Genomic DNA, 14,630 nt, shown 5'->3' on the forward strand with positions numbered 1-14,630 from the left:
GCATGGTAGTGCGCGCCTGTAGTTCTGGCTACTTGGAAGGCTGAGGCAGAAGGATCACCAGAGCCCAGCAGGTCGAGGCTGTGGTGGCCGGGAGCGTGCCACTGCACTCCATTCTGGGCAACAGAGTGAGACTCCAACTCAAAAAAAAGCAAACATGATGGCTTTAAGTGTTTGCAAAACCAGAATTAAGACCTATCTCATAAAGTAGTTAGTTTTGGACGTGAGAATTATCATTCTCACCTTAAAGATGAAGGGATTGCAAGGCCACACAGTGACCTATCAGCATTTTAAAAATATTTAGTAGATAACAATAAAAAAAGTTCTTTTGGCAGTAAAAGTTACATGTTACCTGCTAAAAGGTCTATCGTGTATTTGAAAATGATTTCCAGACTTTTAGAAAATAGATGTGGAAACAATGCTAGTTCTCATGCAAGAAAGAATGAGACAAAATGACGTCAGCAAGCAAGTGGTTAGGATCAGACATTCCAGCAGAAAATCTATCCACTTGGAAGGCAGTGATCAACTGACCAGCGTTCCAGGGCTTGGTGAGGCGGTGGGAGTACAGAGAGGGTCCAGGCCCAGTTTTCTGCTTCTTTACAGAATCTTGTAGAGGAATGGGGATTTAATATATCATGGCAACACAGTGTGTGAAGAACTAGAGCAAAGGGATATGCCGAGTATTTGAGAGCTCAGAGAGGGGCCAGGAAGCATAAGCAGGATAAAAGGAAGATGTGAATGTCAAAAAAGAAAGACAGAAGAGATGGCATTTGAAGGGCCTGGAGGATGACAGATCTGTGAAATGATAAACCTGGTGTGATCCTTAGAACAACCCAGGAAGGATTTTAGGGGACCAAGTAGTCAATTTCTGTCTTTGTCTCTCCCACACATCTGCCCCTGGAGCTATAAAAGATGCAAAAGAGAGGGAAAGATGCAGACCTCAGATGGTTTAGTCCTTTGCTCGCTGCCATTTGCTAGCTCTGTGCCCTTGGTCAAATTTCCAATGTCCTCAGTATGACCACACCTAGAGATGAGAATAATATGAATAATATGGAAATAATAAGAATGCCTACTTCAGGAGAGGAGTGGTCTGAGTCTGAGAAATTAATAAATTGATTTATGTGATAAATATTTACTGAGCTCTGACTGTGTGCTTGGCACTGCACCCTGTACTGGGTGTGCTGATGTGAAAGAAACAGACAGTTCCTCCTTTCATGGAAGTTCCAACTGAGAGAGAGCATGAGAGAAAGCATATGAGACAACTAGAGCAGTACCTAAAGATGACAGTTATGGTTCTTCTTTCTGCTCGTATGTCTGGAGTGGAGCTCTTTGCCAACGTATCATTTAAATCTCATTTTTTATGAAACTATTATATGGAAGTAATTTATAAAACCAGTTGTTAAACCCAGCCAACTACTTAGCACCCACACAGAACAGAGTTTTGTATGGGTATCTTGTATCCAGCAACACAAAGTATCATTTTATTGGATAGTCTTCCCAAACATAATACAAGGAAGATAGAAAGGATTAGAGAAGACTGCCTCTCCCCTCAGCTGTAGAGTGGAGCAGACAGCTAAGATGAGACTCAGCCCTGCTCCTTGGTTGTTCATGGATGCCCACATCTTCAGGGGAATGAATTTTATGGTTCATTGTATACAGACACATAGGAAGTGCACCCTAGGCTGCTGGTTCAGAAGGAAGAGACATTGATAGAGGGTCTATTATGTTCAGGCGCTATGTTGGGCACTTGGCATTCATTATTTCATTTTTATCTAGGCCCATTTTATAGATGGAGAAACTAAGGCTCAGAGAAACTAAGTGACTTCTTGGCCCAGTTACCAGAGGCAGAATTTGAGCCTACGTCTGATGATTACAAAACCCAGGTCTTTTCACACACCTACTGTATATTTTAAATAACAAAGCTAAGCTAGAATTGAAAAGGTAATCAGATTCATAGTCCTTTCTGAGTAGAAAGAGCAGCCTGAAAATAGCACATGTGTGTATGTGCAGGAAAGAGAGAAACTTTAGTTTGACCTTATAATTTCATTTGCAAAATTAATCATAAGCAATTACAGATGCAAAGATTTATGTGTCAAGATGTTCATTGCAGTGCTGTTGTTATTGTTTTATAAAAGTAAAGAACAAAAAAGAGAAAGAAAACTGGAAACTCTTATTTTGCCCAGTAAGAGAGGAATGACTGAATAAATCATAGGTCAAGAGCATGATGGAGTATTATAAAGTCATTAAAATCATGTGGAATAATATTTAAATAAATTACATTGAAATATGATCATAATATAATGTTCATGAAAAATAAAACAGGCTATAAGACCCTATATATAGTGTAATTCCAATATTTTGCTCAAAAACTAGATATATAGTTATATATATTTGCATATGTAAAATTTTATGCCTTTATATGTAATATATAATTTGGAAGAAATATAGCCAAATGTTAATTAGTGACTATCTCTAGATTATAAGATGACATCTTACTTTATGTTTTACCTTTCTCTGCTGTGTATTTTCTTCTTTTTTTTCTCTCTGGTGTGTATTTTCTAACACAAAACATAGGCGTGCTCTGTTGAGAGGAATGATGCTTAAGTCTTGATAAAGCATCTGATCCCCAGACTCAGGACTTGCTTACAGCGAAGAAAAACGTTTTTCTTTTCTGGGAGCAGGTACCAAAGACCAGAGCTGTGGAAGCTTGAGCCCAACATCCATCCTCGGCATTCACAGAGTACACTGCTTCTTGCTTTTCTTACAAATGATTTTCACAGGCAATTCTAAGCAAGAAAACTAAGTGTCAACAAGAGGTATTGACATGGCTTTTAAAATGTGTTCTTCTGATGGTTCTTTTGGGATCACAGCTCCACAGAGGCGTTTTACACCATGTGAGTTCCTGGATGGAAGGGCAAGCACAGCATGTCATTCATCCCCTAGTTTCTTTATTTATTTGAGAAAACTTTTACTGGGCCCTTGCAAGGCTGTATAGATTTGTCAAAGGAGATATAGTAAAACATTAAAATGTAGTAAATTTTCAAATAGAGGCGTGAGGCAAGAGCAGAAGGGTCTTCGCACACACTCTTCCTCCTCACTTCTTGTCCAGTTGCAAACATCAGCCACCCTAAGAAACGGCTCAGGCCACTGCTAGGCCACTGCCTTACTAAGCTATGGTGTGGCTGTGAGCTCTCTGAGCTATGGCCAGGCCATGTTTCCTGACTTTGGCTCCTCCCCTACCTTCAAGAGGTGAATCTCCTCTCTTTCTCTGGCTCTAATTTACTTTCTAAATAAACTATATTTTCTAATCTAAAAAAAAAAAAAAGAAAGAAAGAAACGGCTCAAAAGTTATCATTTCTGTAAATGTCCTTTCTGTCCTCCCAAAGCAGCACTCACTCTCCACTTTCTACAAATGGTTGTTTTCTTATTTGTGTTTTATATAGCACCTGGCATGCTGCAGTACGATTCTTACTATATAGGTCACCTGACTCTATGTTATGTGTAGGATATGATAGTATTTCCCTAGAGGAAACAGATGAGGCCACCCCAATATCTAAGGAAATAAATACCTAGATTCTCCTATAACCTGCTTGTGACCCACCAGTGTACATAGCATACCAGGGCTGGGAAATTCTTAGACTTTGGCCCCCTAACAGCAAGGACCATGTCTTATTTATTCATCCCTATATGCTCAGAAACTAGTATGTTGCTTTTTGCATATCTTGTCATTAGTGTATTCATTAATTCATTTCAGCAAATACCTAAGTGTCCACTATGTAACACGCACGATGCTACTCATTAGAAATACAACAATAAACAAAACAGACGTGATTTTGCCCCATAGTTTGGTGGAGCAGAGCAATATTAAGCAAATACTCCTACAAACAAAGAATCATACATTATAATAACTGCTTGGAAGGAAAAGCACTGGGTGCTATAATTGCTATAGAAAGAAGTAAATGAATGGCTGGGCTTGGTGTCTCAGCCTGTTAGGAAGCCAAGGTGAGTGGATTGCCTGAGCCCACGGGTTTGAGATCAGCATGGGCAACTTGGCGAGACCTCATATCTACAATAAATCAAAAACTAGCCAGGAGAGGAAGCACGCGCCTGTAGTTCCGACTACTTGGAATGTTGAGGTGGAAGGATCGCCAGAGCCCAGGATGTCAACACTGGGGTGGCCATGAGTGTGCCACTGGGCAACTGAGTGAGACTCTAACTCAAAAAAAAAAAAAAAAAGAAGTAAATGAATGAATGAAAACACTGTATATTTTATATTTCTGTATTAACTACTGGAAAAGTGTATTCTACACAGAAAGGGAATACTGCAAGCAGGCTCTCTTAGCATGGTTTGAGAACCCCTTAAGAAAATCTAGCTCCTTTGTTCTGGATGCAATGTTCCTGTGATGCATCCTAAGACCTCATTAGTTTTTTGTGGTCCTACCTCAAAAAACTAATGGATGACTCATTACGAACCTACAGGGAACTAAAAGTTCTAGAGTATTTTTCCTCTTCTTGTTTGTTTAATGTGTAGCCATAAATCTGAATCTTTCAATTGGTCATGTGAATGTACATAGGTGATTTTCTCTGTTCTTCTGTTTGCTTTCATCTTGCTAGAGTTCGTCTACCAACTTAACCTGCCCAAATTCTGTGATTCCCAGTCCTGGTCTCAGATGTATGTTTTCCTTCACATCAGTGGGTGTGGCTACCATGATGAAATGCCCATGTTGGGGCTGTTGAAAAGTGTGCCAAGTGAATTTTTTTTCAGAGGGTTGTAAGGGTAGAGAGGGGGGATCACCTTGGAAATACACATCAAAATAGTAAGAATGTCCATGTTCTTTGCATTTGTAATTACACACCTGGAAATCTATCCTAATTAATAAGGAAAAAGGCTTTATGCAAGAAACTTTTTTTTTTCTCAGTTGGAGTCTCCTGTGTTACCCAGGCTCGAGTGCAGTGGCACCATCACTGTCACTGCAGCCTCAACCTGCTGTGCTTAGGCAGTCCTTCTATCTCAGCCTTCTAAGTAGCTGGGCTATAAGCATGTACCACCACACTGGCTAATTTTTAAAAAATGTGTTGTAGAGACGAGGTCTCACCATGTTGTCCAGGCTGATCTCGAACTGAGTTCAGGCAATGCTCTCATCTTGGCCTCCCAAAGTGCTGGGATTATAGACATGAGCCACAGTGCCTGGTCAAAAAACTGTTTTTACTCCATTATTTATAATAGTGAGTGGCAGATTTTAAAATCCTAACATCTTATAAGGGCCACAATTAAGCTGAGGTTAGTATGATGAGAGAAAGTTTTCCTATAAACTCAAAGAGAATTCCTGAAGGCACGCTTGCAATAGTATTTTATGTTTAGAAAAGTGTGTCAAAAGCCCTTTTAGGTTCTAACATGGTTCAGAATCCATTAGATGCTAATAAATATTTGTTGTTAATGAAGAGATTACAAAAATAGTTTAAAATAGGTGATTAAGAATATAGAAGTAGTTATTAAAAGATACTTGTTTGTGTGGTATTGATGGGCTCTCCTCGGGCAAACATCCCTTTATTATGAGACTTTTTTTTTCTTTGATTGGCAAACTGTTGCCTAAACTTGTTGATGCCTGTGGTCTTAAATTAAAAACAAAATAGAGAAATGGTATTATTAATTAGCAGCTTGAATTTTAGTGTAAATACTACACTTAAAGTTCTGTCAATAAATATTTGTGTGCCTACTCTGTGCTGGGTGGGCATAGTTGCCATTGGGGATACAGCAGAAAACAAGATAGATAAAAATCCCTGCCTCGTGGAACTTACAGTTCAGTGGAACAGGGCATATAATACACAAGTCAACAAGCAAAATAGATAGCCAGACGGCAGGGAATGCAATTAAAAAAAATTAAGGGTGGGAGAGAGATAGGGAGTCCAGCTCAGGGGTGAAAGGAGGGAAGAAGTATTTAGTAGAATGAAATCAGAGCAGGCCTCCCTGGGAAGGGGACATCTGAGCACAGCCCTGAAGGAGAAGGGAGAGTGAGCTAGGCAGTTGGCTGGACCACAGCATCCCAGGGGACAGCTCATTTTTAGTAACACAATTTTTAAGGATTGGTGGTTTGCTTTTGTTTAGGCAGTCTAGTCCCTGGATTCCTTGGCACTTTCAATTAGCCAGCTAGCTCAGCAAAGAGAGACTTTGTGTCCCCCCCCCCCCCTCCGGCCGCTGGAGTCAGATACCCTGGTGTGTGCCAATGCTGACACACTGGAATTTGCTGTTGGAGCCAGGGCAGGTAGCCCCACCCACTTCCTGGTCCATCTTTGGAGCAGGGAAAGCTGTTACCTTTATTCTTCCCTGCACCAGCAAGCCCCATGTCCTCCCCACTAAATCTAAAGAGGTACAAGATGGCTTTACGATTTGCTTTCTTGTCTTTGTACTTGGTGATCTGAGTTCTCCATGTAAGAGTTCACTCATTTAGAAGCAACCTAACCTTCTCCCAAAGTCAATTTTGAAGCCAGAAGCATAGTATTTAACTAAATTTAAAGAGTATTAAGAGTGACTATAGTTAACAACAATATATTGTATATATGGGCTCAGGCAGTCCTCTCGCTTCCACCTTCCAAAGTGCTGGGATTACAGGTGTGAGCCACAGTGCCTGGCAGTTAACAACAGTATGTTGTATATTGCAAAGTAGCTGGAAGAGAGGACTTGAATTGTTCCCAACACATAGAAATGATAAATGCAAACAATTATGCATCAATAAAAAAGTATTATAAATCTGTGGTTGTTGTTAAGTCCTCAAAGTTTTCATATTTAGAATGAAGGTGTTAAACAAAGAGCTATATCTAACTATTTGTTAATCACTAAGCATGTTTTTATTACAATGGCATTTGTCATTTCTGATTGTCTGCTTATGTTCCAGTGGATGACTCATTGACTTTCTACCACACCTGTCAGCAACAGAGGTCAACTTAAGGGACAAGGACAAGGGAGGATGCTGTAAGCTCCATGAGGACTATTTGCTTTCCTCACCACCACATCCCTAATGTCTAATTCAGTGCCTGACACCTAGTAGACACTCAACAAACGCTGCCGAATAAATAAACGACTTCAAAGATGACAGCTTACTACAGAGAGAAAACACTTTCATGCTAGAGTTTGAAAGGACAAACATGTGGGCCACATCTCTTAAGAGCAGGAGAGGTAAGATGAGGGGCATGGGCCATGATTCCATCTCCTATAGTCTCTGAGACAGTGAGAACACAAGTGCAGTATGCATTTTAATGGCTACAAAGGCAGGGCAAAGGGTGAGGATATGAAGTTTGAGCAAAAACTGGCACAGTAGAATTTGGACCCTTGAGATGTTGAACTGCTTTGGTGAATTTACTTAGCCCCTTGGGGACTCAGATTCATCATCTGAAAAATGGGAATACCAATACTGACCTCAAAAGTTGCTACAAGGATTAAGTAGGATGACGCACCTGGCACAGAGACTGTCATTAAAAAGTCATAGTGAGCCGAGCTCGGTGGCTCAGCCTGTAATCCCAGCACTTTGGGAGGCAGAGGCAAGTGGATTGCCTGAGCCCGCGGGTTCGAGACCAGCCCAGGCAACTTGGTGAGACCTTGTCTTCACAACAAATCAAAAATTAGCTGGGTGTGGTATCACGCTCCTGCAGTTCCGGCTACTTGGAAGGCTGAGGCAGAAGGATCGCCAGAGCCCAGCAGATAGATGCTGGGGTGGCCATGAGTGTGCCACGGTACTCCGGCCTGGGTGATGCAGTGAAACTCCAAATCAAAAAAAAAAAAAGTCATAGTGGGTTTTCATATTTTCACCTAGCATGTTGAGAGGCTGTGTACACAGCAGTCACAGGTAGAAACCTGGAGCCAGACTGCCTGAGTTTGAATCCCAGCTTTAACCCTTAGAGCTGTGTGGTCTTAGGAAAGTTGCTTAATTGTTCTGTGCCCCAAGTTCCCCATCTGTGAAAAATCAGATAATAATGCTTACCTCATCTTGTTACTCTGGGGATCAAATCAGTTAATAAATGTAAACTACTCACAACAGTATCTGGCACATAACATCCAGGTGTTAGCTATGATTATTGCCATATGCCAGGCATTTCCATAACCTTATCCCACTTCGAATCCTATAGGACTGTTCTGCCTATTCAGGAGGGGACAGGCAGAAACCGATGAGTTGATGTGATGATGGAGAATGGTGAGTTGACATGATGGTAAAAGACGTCATGTTAGATGGGCTGGTTAGTGTCCCATTGCAATGACTCTCAAACCTGAGCAGGCATCAGATTCACCCCGAAGGCTTGTTTAGAAGACAGGTTGTAAACCCTCAGGGTTTCTGATTCAGTAAGTCTGAGTGGGTTGAGAGTCTGCATTTCTACTGAGTACCCAGGTCCTACAGATGCTGCTGGCCCAGAGGTCACACTCTGAGAACCACTGGCACATAACAGTTAACTCCAAGAGGAGGAAGAAGGAACAATGCACGTAAAGACAGGAGCTCTGAAATAGACCCAAACTGGACTGAGTTATGGGCGCTAGTAAAAAGAGTCATTTGTTCATTCACTCATTCAGCAAATATTTACTCACCAGGAGCAGGGCTCTGTATTCATCAATCAGCTGCAAGGACAAAAATTAAGCTGAGCAGAAACAGCAGCGAGTCAGAGAGGACTATCAACTTATTGAATTAAACCAGAACAGTGCCACTATGGTTCAGATGTGTCCCCCAGAGTTCACGTGTTGGAAATGTAATCCCCAATGCAGCAGTGTTGAGAGGTATAGCCTAATAAGAGGTGATGAGGCCATGAGGACTCTGCCCTGGTGATTGGCTTAATGTCATTATCACAGAGAAAATTAGTTCTCTCTAGAGTGGATTTGATATTAGAGTGAGGTTAGCAACCTCTTGCTCTCCCCTTCTCTTGCCCTTCTGCCATGTGCTATGGGATGATATAGCAAGAAGGCCCTCACAAGTCTCCAGCACCTTGATATGGAACTTCTCAGCCTTCAGAACCATGAGCCAAATAAACTTCTATTGTTTGTAAATTATCTCGTTTCAAGTATTCTGTTAATAGCAACACACAAAAACAAGCACTAAAAAAAGAAAAAAAGCCATGTCCCCACGAAGCCTGACTCTAAGTATAATTTTTTTTTTATTGTGGTAGAATATACATGAGATTTATCATTTTAACCATTTTTAAGTGTATGACTCAGCGGCATTAAATATACTCATGTTGTCATGCAACCATCACTATCGTCCGTCTCCAGACCCTTTTTCTTCTTCCCAAACTAAAACTCTGCACCCATGAAACAATAACTCCTTATTTTCTCCTCTCCCCAGATCCTGGCAGCTACCCTTCTACTTTTTGTCTCTATGAATTTGACTATTTCAGATATTCATATAAGTGGAATCTTACAATATTTTCTTTTTTGTGACTGGTTTATTTCCACATGATGATCTCAAGTTTCAGTTTTGTCGTAGCATATGTCAGAATTTATTTCCTTTTTAAGGTTGAATAATATTCCACTGTATATATTAACCGTGTTTTGTTTATCAATGGGCATTTAGATTGTTTCCATCGTTTGTGAACAACTGTGAACGATGCAGCTATGAATACTGGTGTACAAATATCTGTCTTCCTCCCTGCTTTCAATTCTTTTGGGTATATTACCTATAGGCATGATAATAAAGCAAATACATTTTGTTTTGATGAATTTTAAGTTCATAGGCCCCCCCTCCCCCGGCACCCCCCTCACCTCCAGGTAAATTACCATAGCAAGTCTTGGGGGGGGGATTCTATTTTAATGCTTTCTAGGCTGATAGCAGGCATAAATGGCAGACTTAAACTATCCAAGAGCTTCCATACCTGGAGTTTATGCAGTATTGTAGAAAAGTGATGGCTTCTGGAATCAAACACCTTGATAGAGAGACCTGGCCATACTATTTACTAGCAGATTAGACAAGTAATTTAATCTCTCTCATTTCAGTTTCCCAGTCTAAAAATGGAAATAATGGTTCCATTTTTACCAGGTTTGTTTTGAGAATTAAACAAAAATAAGATAACTAATTAAACTAAGATATGAAAACTAAGATAAGGCAAAGCACTTAGCGTGGTGCTTGGCACATGGTAAGTAATCAGCAAATATTGGCTGTCGTTAGTATTATTTTTGGGTTACTCTTTCAGATACATGCCAAGAGGTTCTGTGCCATAGGAGGACAATACAATGAGTGTGGAATTAAGTCTCATTAGGCCCGAAGCCTAGACTCCCAGACAATAGAAAAACAATTTTTAAATCACAGGACCCAAAATTACAACCTGGCCAATAGGGATTAAAAGATGCCTTTGGATGGGAAAGGTACTCTGGGGGCAGGGTCCTCTGTGGAACCCACAAACTGTAGCAGATTCCCAGCAGCCCTCTACAAGTGTAAATATTCTTCCTGAGTTTTCTTTTTTCTTTTGCAAATGCCAGATAAAAATGAATTCCAGAACAATAGAAATCTGAGATGAGAAATAGTTGCAGCAAATCTGGCCAGACCTCCTCCTAGGATCACCCCAGCCCTTCTGGGATGTGTCCTGACAACTTGATGGCCTCGCTCTAAACCTCTGAAAGTAGATGATGTTCCTACCACTTCCCTTGGAAGAATATTCCATAGTGAACTATGACTCACTGTCAGGGCCCTTGCCTTCGAGATTCCCCTTCTTTTCTTGACCCACTTTTGTCTCACTGTGCCCTTTTGTGCAAAGTCAAACGAAGTCTCCTCTTAAGGGGGTTGCTCTGTGAGGACTGACATTTAAAGACCATTACCACCTCTTAAACCCGACCCCATTCATTTAGCCAAGCAAAGCATGTTTAATTCTTTTAATCTTCCCTCATAAATCAATCTCTACGTTCCCTTAATAGTCCTTCTCCTGTGCTTTGAACTCCCTCCAGTCTGGCAGTCTCGAGCTCTTGTTCCATTTACACTTGAGAATTACCAGTCAATCACGAAATGCCTGTGCAAGAAAAACAGTCAGGCCTGGCCAGGGCTCCGAGTGCTCTCACCATGCTGGACTGCCTTCTGCCAAAGGACACTGTGGGTCCAGAGAACAGCATCATGATCAGCTGGGACAACGCAAGGCCTGTGGCCAACCTTGCTCAGATAGGTGTACAGCATTGGCTGCCTACTCCGTGATGGGTCTTTCAAATGGTTCGCCCCGCCAGTGGTCAAGGGAACTGCACAGGAAAGCCACTTGAGACATTTGAACATCTCTGGCTTCTACCTACCAGGGCAAGGAGGGCCACTGAATAAGCCCAGAGAGAGCTAGGGTTTTACCTGGAAGGTCCCAGCATGGTCTTCTTCCTTATCACCCTCTCTGTTCTCTTTGAGAGCAATTAATGTGAATCCTCGGAAGTAAGAGGGAGGAGCCGCTGAAAGTGTTACTGTGGAGAGAGAAGAAAACAGACTTTATGCATAGGAATCAACTGTCTTCCATCTGTCAAACAAGATAGCCCTGAATTCTCCATCAGTATCCCAGACATGGGGCAAGAGGGGCAGTGGACAGTGGAAAGTCTCACCTATTGAGTCGAGAACACTCACGCTCTCCACTCAGCTCCCTCTTTCAGAGCCTGCTAGACACCCGAGCTGCTGTTTCGCTTTTCACTTGGGAATTCTTGAACCAAACAGGCATGCGGTGAACTCTCTCCCAGTAACCACAGTTTGATAAAGATAATCCCTGGTCAGAAACTCCAACCTTGACATTATCTAATAGTATACTTCCATTAGATTGGCCCAAGAGAAGTCTAGCTCTTCACAGCACAAACTCTGTAGAATGACCTTTGTGACAGAGGCTGCTGTGTGTTCTCTAAAATGTATCTCATTGTTCTCATGGAAACTCAGCAAGACCCTATTTCCCAGCCTCCTTTGCAGTAAGGTTAGCTTATGTCCAATTTCTGCCAGTGGAAGTCGTGAACAGACATGATATACAGTAGCCCCCCTTATCTGCAGGGGATATGCTTCCAGACCCCCAGTACATGCCTGAAACCACAGATAGTACCAAACCCTATAAATATTGTTTTTCCCTTATACATACATATAAATCTATGATAAGGTTTAATTTATAAATTAGGGACAGTAAAAGTTTGGCAATAACTAATAATAAAAAAGAACAATAATAGCCATACTCAGAACAGTATGCGATTTAAAACTCATGAATTGTTTATGTCTGGGATTTTCCATTTAACCACAGGTAACTGAAACCATGGAAAGCAAAACTACAGATAAGAGGGTATTACAATATTCTGTTTCCAAGCTTGATTTGTACAAACTTTCCATATGATCTTCCGCTCTTACTCTCCTACTTCTGTCCACTAAGTACAGAGAATCCAGCAGAGGACTCTGATGCCATAGGAGAAAAACAGTGGAGCCACAGGTGAAAGGAAGCTAGGTTTTTAAAATAACCTTATGGAGAATCACCCATTGACCAGAAACATCCATACTGTACTTTGCATGAGCTGTAAATGAACACATTGAGGAGGGATCACTTGTTACAGCAATTGACATTATGATTCAGTTGTACTCTTCCTTCCCATATCTACCTAGAGAATTATTTTTTTTCCTATTGAAATCTAGCTTAAGGGCCTTCTCTGCAAGGCAATGATGGTTATTCCTACCATCGAATCCCCAATCTCCAGAGACAGAAATCTTCCATTCAAATTTGGTACTGAATGGCAATTCTTTGTTGACTTGCCTTCTCCACTGGACTGTGAGTTAATGTAGGAGAGAGGCTGAATTTTCATTCTCTTTGTATCCCTAGCACAGAGCCTGGCATCTAATAGCTGTTCAATTCAAGTTTCTTAAAATTGATGTAAATTGGGTTTTAAATTACTTTACTGCCTATATTAAAGTATTAAGATCCTGGACTTTAGAGATGGAATTATAGACTATTAGAACTTCAAGGGCTCTGAACTATCTTCTAATCCAACCCTCTAATTTCATGGATAGAAAAGCAAGACATAAAGAAGTCAACAGACACACCCAAGAGCACAAAACCATCCAGAGGCCAACTCAGGGCCAGAATTGTAAGTCCCTTCTCTGCAGTTTAATATTCTACCCATGGCTTCACATTCTGGATATATTCATAATAATATGAGTCTTTCACAAGTATTAACCAATTATTAATTTTTTAAACTTTAAAAATCAATTCTTTTTTTTTTTTTTTTTTGAGTTGTAGTCTCACTCTGTCGCCCAGGCTCCCGCCTCAGCCTTCCAAGTAGGTGGAACTACAGGCGTGTGCTACTATGCTCGGCTAATTTTTTTATTTATTGTAGAGATGAGGTCTCGCCAAGTTGCCCAGGTGGGTCTTGAACCCGTGGCCTCAGGCAATCCACTCACCTTGGCCTCCCAAAGCACGGGATTACAGGCTGAGCCACCGAGCCCGTCCAAAATCAATTCATTTAACAGATAATATTGCTGGGATTATGACAAGCAACCCTCTGTTGGGGTGGAGTATTTAGGCTTCCAAGTTCCTCAAACTCATTCTTGTCCTGAAAAGGCAGCATCCAAAGGCTCCACAGGAAAAAAACCACTATCTTGAATAATGCAGCAGTGGTCCACGAGCCACCAACACAATGACACGTCAGAGAAAAATTTTTAAGACTTGAAGACTGAAAATGTCATGCCCTGATGGGTCAGTTCCTCCCACAGAAGTAAAGGAGCATTCTGATTGGCTGCTGATATCTACACAAGAATCAGATAGAAAGTAAGGAAGAAAGAATGAAGGAGATAGTACAATAAAGTAAAGAAGAGTAAGAAAAGTGTGGTGCTTAGCAGTGTCAAGCTAAAAAATGGTGGTTATGATGTCAGGAGACAGAGCTAGGATCTTGGAGGAACAGACAACCCCAAAGCAGTCTAAGGATCTCCAGGGAGGGGGTGGGGTAGACTTCAAGGTTATTGTAGACATTCTGGAGGAAAAAAAGCAGAAGACAAAGTAGAAAACAGTAAAGATATTCCACTCAGATTTCCTCAAATGCCTTTTAACCATTTTAGTGTGACCCTGGCACTGATGTCCTTTTGCTTCCAGTGGCCAGCACCAGTGGCTCTTTGCTGGAGGGCTGTTGGTTCTGCCTAATAAAAAAGGTCCAGCTCCCTTGTGTGAGGACAACTTGGAGGGGCACTTTATACTCCAAAAAGGCCCTGCAGGATCAGACTAAAACTGCCCTGAGAGGCCTTGCCTGGGATCACAGGCTGGCAGGGCTTCCCAGTCCCTGTCCTCCTTCCCTCATTCCCTCACTGGTTTCCCCTGGGAGCACTTCCTTTAAAAATAACCTGCATCTAAATCCTCTTCTGAGGCTTTGTGTTATAGGTAAAATTGTGACACCAAAAAGATATTTTGAAGTTCTAACCTCCAGTACCTGGGATTGTGACCTTATTTGGATTCAGGGTCTTCACAGATGTCATTAGTTAACATGAAGTCATATCAGAATAGGGTGGGCCCTAAATCCAGTATGACTGGTGTCCTTGGAAGAAAAGACACAGTCACACACAGGGAAGAATGCCATGTGATGACAGAGGTAGACATTGGAGTGATGCATCTGCAAGCTGAGGACCGTTAAAAGATTGTTGGCAACCACAGAAGCCAGGAGAGAGGCATGGAACAGACTTTCTCTCAGAGCC

General features: G+C 41.5%; 1 protein-coding gene across 1 annotated transcript in view; it reads right to left on the bottom strand.

Moving 5' to 3' along the window:
- Positions 1-11,497, bottom strand: part of SPON1 (spondin 1) — a 253,507-nt gene extending 242,010 nt beyond the window's left edge. The window contains exons 1-2 of the mRNA XM_008067941.2: positions 11,461-11,497; positions 11,292-11,398 (exon numbers count right to left, since the gene is read on the bottom strand). Of these exons, the coding sequence (XP_008066132.2) occupies positions 11,292-11,398; positions 11,461-11,497 (144 nt within the window). The remainder of the gene's footprint in view (positions 1-11,291; positions 11,399-11,460) is intronic.
- Positions 11,498-14,630: the final 3,133 nt, after the last annotated feature.

The sequence above is a fragment of the Carlito syrichta genome, unplaced genomic scaffold, assembly GCF_000164805.1.
Source record: "Carlito syrichta isolate Samal-C Ts95f unplaced genomic scaffold, Tarsius_syrichta-2.0.1 Scaffold309824, whole genome shotgun sequence".
In the NCBI taxonomy this organism is placed as follows: domain Eukaryota; kingdom Metazoa; phylum Chordata; class Mammalia; order Primates; family Tarsiidae; genus Carlito; species Carlito syrichta.